The sequence below is a fragment of the Heloderma suspectum genome, chromosome 6, assembly GCF_057233095.1.
Source record: "Heloderma suspectum isolate Gila_16-S chromosome 6, 16-S_ref, whole genome shotgun sequence".
In the NCBI taxonomy this organism is placed as follows: Eukaryota; Metazoa; Chordata; class Lepidosauria; order Squamata; family Helodermatidae; genus Heloderma; species Heloderma suspectum.
The window spans coordinates 68,179,386-68,197,537 of NC_139463.1; the positions used below are offsets into that span (position 1 = coordinate 68,179,386).

General features: G+C 44.5%; 1 protein-coding gene across 1 annotated transcript in view; it reads right to left on the reverse strand.

Annotated features, from left to right (window-relative positions):
• The window catches only part of ARHGAP23 (Rho GTPase activating protein 23), a 129,224-nt gene that overhangs the window by 56,541 nt on the left and 54,531 nt on the right, over nucleotides 1-18,152 (reverse strand). The window contains exons 3-6 of the mRNA XM_084804720.1: nucleotides 16,360-16,384; nucleotides 13,426-13,518; nucleotides 11,624-11,702; nucleotides 3,613-3,667 (exon numbers count right to left, since the gene is read on the reverse strand). Coding sequence (XP_084660846.1) covers nucleotides 3,613-3,667; nucleotides 11,624-11,702; nucleotides 13,426-13,518; nucleotides 16,360-16,384 — 252 coding nt within the window. The remainder of the gene's footprint in view (nucleotides 1-3,612; nucleotides 3,668-11,623; nucleotides 11,703-13,425; nucleotides 13,519-16,359; nucleotides 16,385-18,152) is intronic.

Genomic DNA, 18,152 nt, shown 5'->3' on the forward strand with positions numbered 1-18,152 from the left:
AGGCAATCCTTCCTGGCTCCCCAAACGACAAGCTCGGCCCTTCAAAGGGTGGAGCTACCCATGACCTTGGCAAATGCATGTCCTCAAACCCACATTTGCTAAGGTTAACGCAAAAGTGCAGGTGGGAGCCTGGCTGGTGGTGGCAGCAGGGGGGGCGGGGCGGACAGGCTGACCTCTGACTCACCGCTACTCATCCCTGCCACCCACCATTGCTCATCCACCTGTGCACTGGCTCTCTGGGTGGGCAGGCAAAGTGGCAGGCAGCGGAAACAGTCACAAGGAGGAACCATCACATGCTACTTGCATGCTAATTTCTGGGCAGGCAAGTGACCAATGGTACCAAGGAGTGGGGGCTAACAGAGGGGAGTTTGGCCACAAAGAGTGTCTTGTCCAGAGCCCTTGAGTCAGCCCTGCTGAAAGTGCATTTGTTAACTTCTACTGATATCAGACAGATGTCAAGTAAGAATCTTTAGGATTCAAATATAAGAGAGATATACAATACTAGGCATGTTTACACAGAAATAAGTCCCACTGAGGTTAATTGGGCTTACTCCTGGGTAAGTGTGAGTAAGACTGCAGTGTAAGATTCCTTTTCTTTTCTTCTTTTTCAACAACGACACGACACCAACCTGCCTCTGGCATTAAAGCAAACTCCACTCCTCCTAAGTGACCAGACTCCCCGTAGTTGGAGTTTTGAGGAAAGTTGGAAAATAAAACCGGAGAATTGCCACAGAGTTGGTAACAGTTAAAATACTGACAGAAATGGATGCTGTGTGTTTTATTTAGAAATCCCTGCGGCCCTTGCCTTAAGGGTAAGGTGTAGGGATGGGAATAATTGTTGCTATCGCTTCTGTTTTTAAAAAGGCTTGAGAAACTGGTAGCTCTCTGTGCTTTGTCCCAGGAAGAAAAATCTTCTTCTGACTCATGCCCACATCTGATGCACTGCAAGATGGGATATAATCCCAGGGTGCAATGCATACGCAGAAGAAAAGCAAGCTGCTTCTCAGTCGTAGAAACCCAGGCAGAATTGCACAGAGATGGGTCGGAAAGATACACATGCAACTTCTCTCCCCCACTCCCAGCCCGCCCCAGTTTGAGCATGAACTGTTTCCTCACCTACCCGCCACAAATATAACAAGACCTTTGCCAGGTAGCAATAAGGACCAAAAAGTTCTCAAAGCTAAGGACCAAAAAGTTCTCAACTACTCCTGGCCCAACCCTCCCTGTCAGACACTGGAATCCTGTCCCTGTTAGATGAAACCACATTTCTGGCCAGGGACTTGCCAAGATCCAAAAAAGGAGCTATGTTTGAAACAAGGCCTCAAGCTTAAAGGGGCAGCAAGAGCCTCCTTGTTAAGACAGCTGATGACACAAACGAAAGAAAGGAAGAGGAGAAAAAGAAGGCTAACGTATGCCATACGTGTTTGTGTCTCTTGGCTGACAGCAGCTCTTGCGATGTTAATTAAATTCTCAACCCCCATCTCCTGCCTTGCCAAACCCTCAGGCACCATGGCTAATAAACTAAAATATATTTGCACCCTATCCTAGATGCTGTACAAGGGTGACATACCACGCTCTTGTTTCCATACAAATCGGAGATTTTGCCTGCCAAGGAAAAGTCACCCCAGTTCAGGCCAATCACAGATACCCACAACACTGTTTTTCAGTAGTGGCGGAATTCTCACAATATACAATTATTACCTTTGCTGCTCTATTTACAGTCCTGTATCTTTGTTGTGCGTGTGTTCTCTCTCTCCCTTCTTCAAAAAGACCAGTTCTCCTTTCCCCTGGGAATCTCTGACGTCCAAGCTAATATTTCCTCTCTTTCTCAATCTTTCCTTTTAAGTTTGGCTTTTTTAAAAAATATATATATATAAACTGGGACGTCCCAATGTGGGAGGGATAAAGAGAGCCGAGAATTCCTTTCCGTGTATCCTGTCAAGAGTCGCTCTGTAACCCAGGGTTCTCCCATTGGCTGGCCAAGCCGGCTTTCGCACCACAGGAATGCCGACACACCCCTGTGAGGCACCAGGGTAGGGGAAACCCACACAAAGGTTCCTTTGCTATACAAGATGTGAAAAAGCAAAAGCAACTTTGAGTGAACAGCTCCTTACACCTGGACCAAGAGTAACTCTGTCTGCAGCTATGATTCCTTCTGCCAAACTTTAGTTGCTGATTCAGAAATGCTCAGTGCAACTCCTAAATTGTCCTGGGTCAACTCTGGAGGTTGCTGAGAGCATATAACATCTGTGCTCCTGCATAGGCATTGCCTCCCTGTTGCCTTCCCAGCCCAATTCAAAGTGCTATTTTGAGCCTATAAAGTGCTAAATGGCTTGGGTCTTGCATATTTTAGACCAGGGATGTTCAACTTACGGCTGACAAGCTGTACCAATATTCTGTAACATGCTCTCTCTCTCTCTCTCTCTCTCTCTCTCTCTCTCACACACACACACACACACACACACACAGTGAACATTTTGATAACACTTTCACTTGTAAAGGAAGGGTGTGTTTTTTCCCCAACAGTGTCAGGGGAAGAAATCGACATGGGCTTTGGGGGATTTCTGCATCACACCCCCACCAAAACCATGTGTTGCCTGACAAAAACCTTGCTGCTTGGTGGCACAAACTTTGTTTTAAAGCCTGGCCAGCTGTGAAGGGATCAGGTCGTGCAGCAAAAAACAACAACAACAACAACAACAAAACACTTCCACACACTGGGAACACCATCTGGGGAAGAGAGTGCCCCCACTTCCATCCCTGGAATACAGAAGCTGGCTATTTCTGACTTCAAGGCCCATTACAAACTCTTAGATCTGTCAGGAGACCCTCTTTGTGCCAAGTATGATGAGGACCCACAGAAGGGCATTCTCAGAACCTGCACCCTACACCTATGGAACTCCCTCACCCTGGAGACTTACAGCACCTAACAATTCTGAGAATGTTCCAACAGCAACACACGGTCTCATTTTGTTTAGGCTGCATTTCAGAGCAGGTGGGAGCTTATTGAGTATAGGATAATTTTGTCATTATACTCCATTTTATATTTAATTCTGCTACAAATATGTATAGCACATTTTAATTTGCAAAGCACTTTTGTCTTCTTTGTCCTCCCCTGGAAGGAAAGGTTCCTCCTGTTCCCAGTTTACAGATGGGGAAGTGAGGTTGGAGCTTTGGGCTCACTGAGAAGCCTTGAGTAAGACACCTCTCTCTCTGAGTCAGTTGCCACACCTGTAAAATGGGAACAGCAGCAGCTCACTGTAAAGGAGTGTTCCAATGGCACACTCAGCACAGAGTGAGACACTTTGCACATTAAGGATATCACATAAATGACAATCAGTGCAGTGCATGATTCTGTAACAGTATCACAGAACTACAGGGGGTTGCTTTGGCTGTAGAATGAACCACCCTAGACATCTCAGCTCTTATTTTGCAAAGAAACAAATGAACAAAAACAAGTTCCTAGCCCTTCATGTTGCAAAGATAGGCTTCAAATTGTGTGCAAATGCTCTCGCTCTCCCACAACATGGAGGGGAAGAATATCACCTGAACTGGACCTTAATCTCTGCGGTATCTTGAGGTAACATCCCCAAGCATTGGCAAAGCACTCACCAGCTGGAGAATATCCTCATCTTTGGGCATGATAGAGAGTTCCAAAGCATCTTCACTGCAGAGGAGAGAAGGATGTTCTTAAAAAGAGGAAGGATAAACAGGAACTCTCTGCCCCACTACACTGTAACCAAACCACCCCCACCCCTCAAAGCAGTGGTGCATTCAGGGTTGGACTTTGGGGTAGAAGTCCAGGGCCCCATTCAGAAGAATGAGCAGGAGGTTTCCCAAATGCAGCAGGGCTGGATTACCACATTTTGAAGTAATGCAGCAAGGCTGGCTTACTACATTTTGAAGTAAATGAAGTGAGACACATTACCATCTGAAGAGGGGACCTTCCCCCACTCAAAAGACCATTATGTTCAGACTCTAAAATTAATTTTAGTGCACCACCGCTCTCAAAGTATTCCAGCTCTCGTGCACGCACTCACATTTCCTTTCCCCAAACCAGTAAAAGGACACCAGGATTATATTTGAGATATTGTCATGTACAACAGGGCATTAACATGGTTAGGGCCACAGTGCCTCCTCTAGTGACCCAGTGTTGTCACTGGAAAGCCTTCTTCTCACCAGCGCAACCCTCCATCAAGCCACTCCCCCCATTGCCACAATAGAAGAGTCAAACTATAGGTTACAAGCAAATGCACGTAACTGAGTCCAGAGTGAGTGTTTTGTTTAATAAAATGTAACCTCAGAAGGCTGCATTTTTGAGCGGAAAAGTAGCAGGGGCAGGAAAGAACGGGAGTGCTTAACCCTTTCCCCCACAGGATATTTTTCTGCTCAAAAATCACCCCTGATGCTGCTTCACCTGCTGTGGGATTTCAGGTATGTCTAGTTATGCAACCGAAACTCTCCCCATGACATGAGTTCGATCCCAGCAGAAGCTGGGTCTCGGGTAGCTGGCTCAGGTCGACTCAGTCTCCATCCTTCCGAGGTCGGTAAAATGAGTACCCAGCTTGCTGGGGGAAAGGTAGTCACAACTGGGGAAGGCAATGGCAAATCACCCTGCCACAGTCTGCCATGGACACGCCAGCGCAAGCGGCATCCCTCTAGGGGTCAGCAATGACCCAGTGCTTGCACAGCAGGAACCTTTCCTTTTTTTTTTCCTCTGTGGGGCAGAGTTCACTCAGTAGGCCCTATCTCCACTGCCCTTGCTCACGTCACTGTGACAGTGGCTTGAATAAGGGGAAAGCTGAAGAGTCCTTTGCCCGATTTTTAGCCCTTTAACCTTCATGAAGCAGAGGTGGTGGTGGTGGAAAGTCCATGCAAGGGCACCTCTAGCCAGCCAGATCAAATTGGAAAGTAAATCGCAACTTTTTGTTTGTTTGTTTGTTTATTTATTTATTTATTACATTTATATCCTGCCTTTATTTATTCTTGTTTGTTTGGAACTTAAGTCCTGTCCTTAAGTATAATACTCTCAGGGCACAATCTTATGCATGTTTAGATAGAAAAAAAAAATCCTACAGCTCCCAGCATTCCCCAGCTAGCCATACTGGCTGGGGAAATTCTGAGAGCTGTAGGACTCTTTTTCTGTCTAAACATGCATAGGATTGCATCCAGTGAGAGTCTAAACAAACAAAAACAATAATATCAACAGAACAAAAAACAATTAAAATCTGATCTAATCTAATCTGAGCTCATTTTTTGATCAGGTAATCTCCTCTGTGGACTGTGGGAACACTACCTTGACTTCAGCAAAGCTTTTGACAAAGTGCCCCATGATATCCTGATGAGCAAACTAGCTCAAAGTGGGCTAGATGAAACAACGATCCGGTGGATCCACAGTTGGCTACAGAATCATACTCAAAGAGTGCTTATCAATGGGGTCTTCTCAAACTGGGGAGAGGTAACGAGCGGGGTACCGCAGGGCTGAGTCCTGGGCCCAGTGCTCTTCAACATTTTTATGAGTGACTTGGAGGAGGAGGTGCAGGGAATGCTGATCAAATTGGGAGATGACACAAAATTGGGTGAGACAGCTAATACCCTGGAAGACAGAAACAAAATTCAAAGTGATCTTGATAGGCTGGAGCTAGGGATGTACGAAAGTCACTTACCTTGTCAAAGGGTGACATTCGTGGGGGGGGGGAGGCGCTCCATCCCTCCCCCCGAAATTCTCTCTGGCTGGTTCCGCTCCACGGAGGTTCCGCAGAGCCGCCAGCCGGGGCCGCCCGCAGGGACCTGCAGGGATCCGCAGGGATCCGGCTGGGTGGCCTGCAGGGATGTAGCCGCCGCCATTTGCGTCCCTGTATTTTGCCATGATAGGCTACGTAAATATTTACGTAGCCTATCACAGCAAAAAAAAAACAACAGCGGACACAAATGGCAGTGGCTACAGCGGCTGCCATTTGCGTTCCCTTTTTTTGCTGTTTTAGCCTACGTAAATATTTACGTAGCCTATCACGGCTTCCGCAGGGACGCAAATGGCCCATGTAAGCACGTCAGCGCAGACGGCAGCAGGTAGGTGCTCCGTTCCGGGCCCATTTCACCGGGGGGGGGGGGGGGCTTTGTTCTGCCACGGATTTCGGGGAGCCGAATGTACTGGCATTCGGCCTCACCGAGATCCGTGGCGGAATTCTCTGACATCCCTAGCTGGAGTGCTGGGCAGAAAACAACAGAATGAGATTTAATAGGGATAAATGCCAAGTTCTGCATCTAGGAAAAAGAAACCAAATGCACAGTTACAATATGGGCGACTCTTCGCTCAACAATACTACAAGTGAGAAGGATCTTGGAATTGTTGTAGATCACAAGCTGAATATGAGCCAACAATGTGATGTGGCTGCAAAAAAGGCCAATGCTCTTTTGGGTTGCATTAGTAAAAGCATAGCTTCCAAATCCTGGGAAGTACTAGTTCCCCTCTACTCAGCACTGGTTAGGCCTCATCTGGAGTACTGTGTCCAGTTCTGGGCACCACACTTTAAGAAGGATGCAGACAAACTGGAGAGGGTTCAGAGGAGGGCAATGAAGATGATCAGGGGACTGGAAACAAAGGCCTACGAGGAGAGACTGAAAGAACTGGGCATGTTTAGCCTTGAGAAGAGAAGACCGAGGGGAGATATGATAGCGCTCTTCAAGTACTTGAAAGGTTGTCACAGAGAGGAAGGCCAGGGTCTCTTCTTGATCATCCCAGAGTGCAGGACACGGAATAATGGGCTCAAGTGACAGGAAGCCAGATTCCGGCTGAACATCAGGAGAAACTTCCTGACTGTCAGAGCAATACGACAATGGAACCAATCACCCAGGGAGGTGGTGGGCTCTCCCACACTGGAGGCATTCAAGATGAGGCTGGACAGCCACTTGACAGGGATGCTTTGACTTGGATTCCTGCACTGAGCAGGGGGTTGGACTCGATGGCCTTGTAGGCCCCTTCCAACCCTACTATTCTATGATTCTGTGAGAAGAGCAGAAGCTATAGAATATACAAGAATCCCACCAGAATTAAAACCAAAGCAGCAGATTAAAAACACTTTTAGTTAATGTTTAAAAAGGGTGGAGAAAAACAAAAAAAAATTGCTTGGCACCAAATGGACATTAACAGTGCAGTCGTATACAGTGAGTTCAATGGGGCTTACGCCCAGGTAAGTGGGGATAGGACTGTGCTGTCATAGTAGGTAGCACCAGGCAAGCCTCCCTGGGGAAAACATTCTATAAATTGGGTGCCATAGCCAAGTCCCAGTCAGTGGTCGCTACCTGCCTGACTTTAGAAAGCGAAGGCCCCCAGACAAGGTCCTCCATTGATGGTCTCAATGCACAGGCAGGTGCCCGTGGAAGATGGAGGCCCCTTATGTACCAGGCCCTAAGCCATATTGGAAAAACTGCTTTACATGAAGTCAGTTTAACAGCCCATCTACCTCAGTACCACCTATTCTCTGACTTAGCAGCAGCCTCCTCAGGTTGCAAGAAGTCTTTCCTAGTCTTGCTACCACAGGTCTTTTAACTGGAAATGCCAGGGACTGACTTTCTGTCTTGACGAATGCGATGACATCACATCACATGTTTTTTCTACTAGACGTTACTGGGGAGATGCGTGGGTTAGACATGAGTCAGTAGCAGCTACTCATTCTGCATAACATCTAGTTAGGCCCTCAGATTGTAACCAGGGATTTTCCTGGCTCACGGCTCCCACGTAGTTACCACACTACAATGAGCAGATCAAAATAGTTAATAACTATTTAATCCATCAGACTCATTGGCAAGAAGACCCCCTCCCTCGAGGCCAGGCTATACTGATCTTAGTTTCTCCCATTCTAAGTTTTGTTTTCATTCTCTCTTCTTTCTTTTTTACCTCAGGTGGAAAAAGTCAAACATTTCTTTCCCTCAGCAATGAGGGGAAAATATTTCCCAAATCCAGGAGCTGGCTCTGGATTTTGTGGCAACCAGGCATTCAGGATTTTTCCAGCTCCAATTTTCCCCATGAGCTCCCAGCCAACTCTGAGGAGAGCCACAAGCCAGGAAGAGGGGGGAAACAGTCCATACCAAACTTTTCATATGCCTTGCAAATCCTCCGACGAGCAATGTTTTGAGTTGCTTTTTGCAGCTTGTCTGCCAACTTGTCCTCTCTCTGTTTTCCTCTGGCTAGGTTATCTTTTTCCACACGCCTTTGATGCTTCTGGGCCAGGCATTTTATATATATAGTTCCCTAGCTGGATAGATTTCACTCTGCACGTTCCCCATTCGCTATATTTAGGTCTCCCGCTCAGGTCAGGTTTGCCTTCCCACGTCCCATATGCAATTCTGAATGCTAATTAGATATGGGGCTCAATGCCACATAAGAAAACAGGGCAAAGATAATGTCTTTTATCAGGCCATTTTCTCTTTGGTTAAAGAGCACGCAAAGCTTTTAAGCGCTGAATGTAGAACCCCTGCTGGTCTGGGGAACAGATACATTTTCGTAAGAGCCTGGGAGGCTGGAAGTGGGGCACTTAAACCCATTATCAGACTCACCAAACAACTCACTTAACACACCTGAGGAACCAGAATCTTCAGACTATGAGGATGGAACTATGCATGACGAGAAACATAGGTAGTCACAAGTTCTTGTATTACCCCGCTTCATAATGTTTGGTAAAAACAACAACACAACAACTTATTCTATATTCTGACAACACCACACTGTGCACTTCCTTGGCCACCAACAGAAGGCAATGATATTGAGGGGAGGGGACACAGGGATAGGGAGGACAAGAACTTGACGCAGGGATGCTGTTTTCAGGGGCAGCCCCACGATTCTCGTAAAGTGTAGTTCTGCTCTAAGGGTGGAAGGGCCTGGTGGAGGGTGCATAGTACCATCTTTTATCATTTGCGAAGTCCCTAAATTTTTCTAAGCACTGTGCAGACATTAAAAAACAAGATAGCGCTGCCCATGGGCGTGCAATATTACAAGACATCGGGGCACATTACAAAAGGAAAAACAAGCTGGGAGGTGAGAAGAACCCCTATATTCTGATGTAGCTCAACAGTGCCACCTAGAGTGTATGGGATTTTGCTGCTGCAATGAATCCTGCATAAATGTCCTGAAATTTATCCTTTTTGTCACAAAAGGCAACTGGCCAGAACTGGCTAGCACCTTTACAATGCAAGTGCAAAGTTGTTCAGCAGGTCAGAGCAGCCTCTAAATAAACTTTTGATTGGCTGGCTAGACCACTGACATCAGAAGCGGAGCCTAACTCACCACTAGACAAAACAACACGATTACTGCTAAGGGGCCATCTTTTACTGGTTTCACATTCCCATAAATATGTGAGACCCCGCTCTCAATTGGAGTCTTCCTGAAAATGTCTGATCGGGAGTCCAAATATGCTGCCTCTCTCTCAGACCATCCTCTCTGCGAGAAACTGCAAAAAACCAAGCTTCTACTCAAGTAGGTAACCTGTAACTAGTTAGATGGATCATAGATGGACCATACTGATATTTGTTTGGAATTCTGTGTGTGTGTGTGTGTGATTTGTTGCCTTCCCTTTTTCTTCCTCCCTCCCCTGCTTTCCCCAAATAATCTCCTTTTTATACTTGACATTTGGCTGCACTGTTTTAAAAGGGAATTTCTCACTAAAACCTTCACCAGGCGCAAGACTACATGGTTATTAAGCTACCTCTTGTATTTTTAGGATATTTCATGAAGTTTTGTTAAATTCTCAGTTTTCTGAACTGTGGGAAAGTGAATCCAAAGTGCATTCTTCTCCCCTCACCCTCCAAAGCTGGGCTGCAGGGCAGCATCCTTGACAAAAGGGCTTAGAAACTCCCCAAGTAGCTTGACCGACAAACGTGCAAGAGAAGGTTTAACTTGACTGGTTGTAGCCTATAATAATTCTTTTTGGGAACTCTTGTAAAGAAGGGGATCTGCCAGTAGATACTCCCCCTCCCCATCTGTAACAGGAGGAAAGAAAGAAAGCCAATTTAGGTACCAATTCTTAAAGGTACATAACTGAGCTTATAGTGAACAGCTGGAATGGCCACTGAGGAGAGTGGGAAAGGAAGAGCCAAAATGGCAGCTGATCCCAGGTGACCTAACAGAGTGGGCTTTGTTAACTGTCCTCTCCCTCAGATGCAGACAGGTAGAAATGCCTGCTGATGGAAATGGTTCTGGGAGAGGAGGAGCCAAATAGCAGTTTGTCGCAGCAGACCCAATGGGAGAAGGCCCATAAGGTTGTTATCAGGCAGGAAACGGCTCCATGAGCAAAGCAGCTGCTATGGTAGCGGCTATAAAACACCAGAATGATGACCGGAGTGAGCAGAGGTGAGGCGGAGAAAGCAGAAGACTGGCTGCCAGTCCATTTCTGGGTCCGATTCAAAGTGCTGGTATTAACATTCAAAGCCCTTGACAGCTTGGGGCCAGGTTATCTGAAGGATCGCCTCCTCCCATATGAGCCTGCCCGGACCTCAAGATCATCTTCAGAGGCCCTTCTCTGTGAGCCCCTGCCAAAGGAAGTGAGGCGGGTGGCTAGTGAGAGGAGGGCCTTTTCTGCTGTGGCACCCCGGCTGTGGACTGAGCTCCCTAGTGAGGTTTGCCTGGCACCTACATTGTATTCTTTCCGGCACCAGGCTTTTTTATTTTCCCAGGCATTTTAGAATTTTAGCTCTTTAGACTTTTAGCTTTGCTGTTTTAAATCTGTATTTTAAATCCCTGCAATGCTGATAGGTTTTATTCTGGTTTTATTCTGGTTGTATTGTTTACTGTGGTTTTAATGTTTTATATATTTTGTATGTTTTTATTGTGTGCTCGTTGGTTTTAATTTTTGTGAACCACTTTGGCTATTGGGTGGTATAGAAATGAAATAAATAAATGAATGAATGAATGAATGAAGTGGTGAACAGAGCAAATGAATTCTAAACAACTCTACAATGCAATACTTTTTGTACTGTATTTTATATTTTTAACTTTTTGTATGGCATCCTGGTCTTTTAATTATTTGTAATCCAACCAGAGAATGTTGGTTATTGGGTGGATTAAATATATAATAAATACAAATAAATATAAATAAATAGAAGGTGGAGCACTGAAGACATGAGATTGGCGGGGGGGGTACTTTGACAAGAAGCCTAAAGCAAATGCTAATGTAGAAGACTAGCCCATTTTAAAATGGAGCAAAGGAAAGACGTGTGCTTTTGTTTAGAGGCCTATTAAATAATCCCAGCAACCTTCTGAAGTTATACAGAACTCTTCCCATCAGTAAAACGCCACCCTGGAAATATATGTATTGAAGAGTGGAGTGTAAATGTGTAAAATAAACAAATAAAATGGAGAGACTGGCTAATTTAAGCTTTCCTTTCTGCAACCACAAAAAACCTCTGAACTGGAAGGAAGGAAGGAAGGAAGGAAGGAAGGAAGGAGCCTAAAGGGCTGTATTTTTAAGCCTTTTGTTTTCATGTGGATGGTGCAGTTTTCAGACACCTGACTTACCAACATCAGTTATATCCGAACACTTTAGACTCCCAATGCTGTGAAGTCCATGTGATAAAACTGGCATCCTTGAAATTACTATATGAGGCAAGACTACAGAAAAGAACAACTCACCAGTTCTGAATGAGGCCTATGACCTGTGAGTAGGTTTTTCCAATGATGCTTTCACCATTCACTTTGACAAGACGGTCTCCTGCAAAAGAGGACAGGAAATAGAGAAAGCCTGCCCAAGGCCACTTCCAGGCAAGGCTTTTCTCACACCATCGTCCTGCCTAATTCATGGAATTTTATATGGGCTCCAGGAGGTGTCGTCTTCTACTCATAACCCTCCCGTGTTTTCCCACTGCTTCTCCCATCTTTTCCCTTAACACAGGAAATCCGTCAAGGAGTGACAGACAGAAGAGCTGCACAATGCCTTCTGTGCGGCAGCACTAGGAGCCCTCTGTCTGGAAGCACCTACTCCAAAATGAATGGGAGGCAAGCCATTCTGGATTTATTTTGCTTTCTTACGGCCAACCCAGTATCGAAGGGGTGTGGTGTGGGAGGAGAGAAGATGTGTTTTTAAAAAGGAAGGGCATCTAAAATATATACGAGGTATTTTCACTGATTACATATACAGGACTATGCATTACTCTGTGCTAAAAAGGTTTTTTAAAAAAACCCTCTGCACTAAGGTGACCTGCACTAATAAAAGCTGAATTTTAAAACCAGTGGAAATGAAAAAAATATGTAATGTGTGCTTTTTGCATAACTTCACCTACTTCTGCTAATCCTGGGAAAGGGCAAGGAACTATGCAAGACTGTGATGCCTCCTTTTTCCCACTTCATCATCGTCATTAATAAATAAACAAATAGGTATTTACATAGTGCTTTTCCTAAAGCACTTCTTGTAAGGTAGGCATTATTCCTACATTGCAGATGGAAGTGGAGGGCTAAGGACGGAGAGGATGGCTAGCCTACCCCCCGCCCCCCCCGGCAGAGGTGAGATTTGAATTGGGGACTTTTTTGTTCACAGCTCGTAGTCTTAGCCACTATGCTACATTTGCTCTTTTTCTAGTGCATTCTTTCACTGAACAGGAAATACTGCTCACTCAAGTCCCTCCAGTTTCTGAAATTTCACCAGGCTCTCCTTGAACGTTGTCGGCACTTTCAGATCCAGCCTTAAGGTCTAGAAACTTGCTTTTTTTACATAAAAAAAGTGAAAGCTGACATTCTTAGAATGTTGCATTCTCAGCCCACTACAGATTTCTACACTTGTGGAGTGTGGAAGAGTTACGGCCCTGACTATATTATTATTTGACTTTCATATTTCTGTTCTGTTCTTTTAAAATGTTTCAGTTGTTTTAATTATGGGTTTTTATTCTTTTATCGTGCTGTTCATCACTCCAAGATCTTTGATGTGGAGCGGTATATAAATATTGTAAATAAATAAATCATAAATAAATATTTTAACTGTTCTTACCTTTTTAAAACATATTACTCTGCATGTCTTACCAACGGTACTATTTTCCTTTGTTTACTGAACTTAACACGAGAAAAATCGCTAACGGCTGGACCAAGAGAAATACGTTGCAAACTGTCTCAAATATATTCATTGCTTGACAAACTAGGGTTACCATCTTCCTTCTGCTGGAGAATGTCTGAGGGCCGCAGTGATTATAGGCAGTAGAGCGCCAACAGATGGGCAAAGTGGAAGAGGATCAGATCATAGGTCAACTGGGGGCTCATGGGCAAATCTTTGGGGCTGCCACTGTAGACACAAGGGTGGAACAACCAGGGAAACTGTGGAGCGGGCATAGTGCTCAGCATTGGTTTTACTAATGACAGGACCAACGAATGGCCCAGACATGAAAGAAATGTCCAGAAGGCAACTGTAGTAGGAGCTCCAATGAGGAGGAGGAAGATCCTTTTCTCACCTGTCCGGAGGCCAGCCTGGTGTGCTGGCCCATCTTCCTTCACACTTTTCACAAAGATGGTGTCCATGGGTTCCAGACGGTTTCGCGGGGGAGCTGTATGATGGCAGAGAGAAAGAGACATGGCACTAGGAGTCTTGATGCCTCTTATACTTATTACCATCGTCTTCTATGGTATATTTACACAGGATTGCAGGAGTGGAGTCGCAACAACAAATCCCAGGGAATTTGGGGAGCTGACTATGAGATTAACTGGCCAAGCAGTTACATCTATTGAGGCCCAATCTTCCCTGAAAAATAACCATGGCGTGACGCACAGCCATCCCACCAATGACTAGTAGTGTTCCCTGGAGCTGGATAGTCCCCAACGCCCACTGCTTGCCCCTTAAGGGTGACTGAGTGCAGCTCCCAGAAAAACCAAACGTTTTCTATCAAGGATAAAGAGCAGTGATCTGTTCTGACGGCATCAGATCTGCTCAGCTCAAAATCCTGCCTCAAGGCACTGGAGTTGCAGACCTGTCCTTCAACTGGTGAAGGGAGCACACCATAGGATTATGGACTGCAACATAGCTGTTTTCAGACTAAGCCACCTTCCAGTTACCTTGGAAGGAATCCTGGGACTGCCCCTCAAACTTCTGTAACCAGAGCTCCCATCCTCTCTCTCTCTCTCTCTCTTTCTTGAGAGAGAGAGAGAGAGAGAGCGCGCGCAGCATAGATAAGGTTGCAAGCCAGAATGGATTAGGGTGTGGTGAAGAGGGACATATCAATCTAGATGGTTGTTAGAAGTACAGGATACAACTGCAGTAGTGTCAAGGTGGAATGGGAAGATATACAGGGGTATTTCAGCCTCAGAAAATATGGAGAAGCTGGTTCTAGGAACAGTGTAGATTTGGATTTTGGCTGTTAAGCTTGGCTGTTAGATAAGAAGACCATGGATCCTGCGTGGCCAACACTACAAGCCTCAGAGCAAAGTTACATGTTATTCTATGTGATATTTTACATCGGGGTGTTGAACCTCTTTCATTGTGGAGGCTGAATTCCATTTTGGAGAAGCTCTTGGGGGCTGCGGTCCAGTGGTGGGTGGGGCAGGGCCAAAATACCAGCATGTTTTAGCTTATTGCTAATAACTATGGAGAATTGCTAATAACTATGGAGAAGCATTCCAGCCTTTTAGAATCGGGGAAAAAACTGCACAAAGCCCAGGAAACCATCAAATGATTGTTGGTCAGAGGAAGGGAATGGAGCCGGGGGGGGGGTCCATTGTGGTACCCCAGAAGGCAGGATTGGGACCCCAGAAAAGACAAATTTGGTTCCCAGAACTGAGATTCTACACCCCTGTTTTGCATGTTATGTTAGCAGCTACGTCTTTTTTTTCTTCTTTTTACTCAAAGGTAAGCACAGGAGACCCAATCTGGCCTCTAGCATTGGGGTAGGGAGCTTTAGCCCTTTGCCCCCTGCTGTGCTCCCAATCCAGATCAGGTGGGGGGCTGCACCAGCAATTTACGTTGCCGAAAAGTAACGTACAGATTGGTCCTCAGTCTACTCTTTATGCCACTCCTGGAGGTAACACTTCCTTGCTTGCAGGCCAAGAGGAACATTCTGTGGCATCACAGCAGTTTTGCCAAGGGCCAGGAGTTCGTGGGTGCATCTTAGTTGCATGTGTGAATGGCCTCAAACAGATGCAACAGGCTTTGGGCTGGGCCTGGTTCTATTTTTAGAAAACGATTTAGCATTTTAATCAGAATGCATGGATGATTGGTGGGCCAAGAACTAAAATAGCCAGTGAATTGCACTGAGGATTAACGTTGTGTGACAGAACAGGGCAGCTCAAGGAAAGGAAAATAAAAAAAGATACAAGCAAGATGCCACATTATACACGCCTTCCTCTGAATCACTTCAAATTCATGGTTTGATTGAGGGCAGGGGAGATTTGCAAGGAGACCTGAGAGGCAGTGGGGAGGAAGGCAGTTTTATAACACACCACAACTGTGTCACTGCAAGATTCTACTTTACAAAGAACAGCGCAAATCTGTTAGCAATAAGATGCAGAGGCGGCCCTACCATCTCCTCTCAATGTGCCTACATCAGAGAAGGCACAGCTACTTCCTCTCTAGGAAGCAGCGCTCCACAGATTTGCAAGGAATTGTGAGGAAAATGTGTGAACGCACACATCAGAGCATTCTGGGGTAACCACCCACACACAAGACTTCACTGCACTCAATCCTCTTGGTTTGGAGACAGGTTGGGAATATACTCCTGGGCATACAATGGCCTGGTTCACAAGTAATGAATACCCAGAGTATGGTTTGAGTATGGGTTGTCGTTGAATCGTGGGTTGTTATGTGCAAACCCTGCACTATGGTTTAACTATAAGTTGTTAGCCATGAACAACCCAGGAAGAGAACTCATGCTTTGTTGCTGGGTTGTGAATGTCACCTTCCAGACAATCTCTCAAGAACGGTTTGTCTTGTTCGTGGAAATGGTGACAGACACAGTATTTTGTAAGGCAAGGATGAGTACATGGTAGACCAGCCTTCCACAACCTGGTGCCCTCCAGACTCCCATAAGTTTCAATCCAACACATCTGCCAACACATCTGGAGGGCAACAGGCTGGTGAAGTCTGTGGTAGGCTGTAATTCACTGGTGGATCATGGGCCAATTTCCACTGGACAATGTGGCACCTACTGACTGGTAGGATTCTTGCAAAGAATGCTGAACTGACTTTGGTCTACTCTAGCAAGGTACATCTTATTCTCTTAAACAAGAATGCACACTTAGGATCACTGAATTAGATATGCCTTAAAAGTTAAAATATCCTAAACATACACTCTTGCTTTGTAAAGTTAAAACACACTGGTGGGCCTTGACAATTATGATTAACAGACATGACTGAAAACCCACTCCCAATGCAAGATAACAGAAGCATAGTTACACACCTGTTCTGTTTCCATTTTCTTCCTCCTGCAAAACAGAGAGAGAGAGAGAGAAATTTTGGGCATGCCACAATGTCTCCCCAGTCCCACCTCAACAACAACAACAAGCAAAAGGAGGAATGGGTGGTTTAACTCTTTAGCCACTGGTGTTTTTCCTTCTTAAAACTGCCCCCACTTTTTTTCTTGTGGGGGAAAAAGATATGAGGATTCATATATATATTTACCCAGCATGGTGGGTGGAGACAGCCTGAGGAGGTGATTTTGAGAGGATAAACTGAATGCTGTTAAAGGGTTAAGCACCCCAAACCACTCCTCACTGCAGTCTCCAGTGGTTGACTTTTGTTTTAAAATGGCCAAGGAGGCTCCACAAAGTGCCTCACAACCTTTTGTTTGGCTCCTTCTTGGCAATGCCAATAAAAAGGCATAAGAGCTTCCCTCATATTTTCTGATAATTCTTTTGAAGATTTTAAAAGACAACCCCTCATATAAATTTATATATTTGTCTCTCTTATGCTTTTCCCTGGTCAAAACATCCTAAAGGCCAGTCTAAACTGAAATTACCATTCTCAGTTACTGAAGCTGACAGAGAAATGCCTGTTATTATCTTCAATAGGTACTTATCCCAAACTCTGAGGGAAGTATTCACAATAAAATTGCTGTTTTCATAATAGCTGTGCCTCTGATTCTTTTTTATCCATACCAATGAACGTTTTGGAAAAATACAAGACCGATCTTTATCTCCCTTCAGTCATACAATCAAAATCTGTTTGTCTCTCTGCATGATAATGTAAGTATACCTTCGGCATCCCATAAACCTCATTTTTCTCAATGATCCTACATTATCTTCACTTTAATCCTAGTTCTCTCACAATACCAGATGAAATATATCAATATTTATGCCAATATCTCAACACTTTTTCATGCATTGTAATAGATAAATGCCAAAATAAAAATATGAATTTAGAGATCGTATTAATTTTTAACTTCATTAATCCCACTTAAGAAAGATGTATTCAAACCTGTCCATAGAGTGATAGCTTTGTATATGTTCTTAATAAATTCAGAAAAGTTGATTTTAAACAAGTTACTACTATTCTTTCCTAGGGATGGACAGATCTGTGAATGTTGGTTTCTCTCAGTTTCTCATTTTTCCAAGCTAAAGTTCCCATTTCCACGTCGGTTTGTGAACTTTCTTTTTAAAAGTCTGCATGAAAATTCATATGTATTATCGTGTGCATTTCTCCTAATACACACATTTTTGTATGCAATTTTGCCTAATATACACATTTCTTACAAGCAATTTCCCCTCGTATGATGGATTTTTACACATTATTTTCATTAATATACGTATTTTCGTGTGCACTTTCTCCTAACATATGTATTTTGTGTGCATTTCTTAAATTGGAGAACTGCATCGTAACAGGGAATGAAAATTAGTTCTCCAAACTGAACAATACTCCTCTCCCATCCCTCTTCTTTACTTAAATACACAGCTAGGTATTTAAATGGACACCGAAGTCATTTCAGCCAACTTAACAGCATACAAGTACTCATAATATTCTTTGATATTTATCCCAATTGCTTCCATTATGTCTACGTTGATTTAACAAACAGAAACCTCACAATATAGCTTTATAAGTGTATCCGTTTTGTCTTTGCTGTTCCAGAATCTTATAATGGGGTTCTCTCATACTTAAATCTTCTTTCTCCTGTTTCACAGAGATTTCAAAATGGTTCGATTGTTATGCCAAAAGTGCTGAAAACAGGCATCCTTGTATATAGCTCCCCTCCTCATC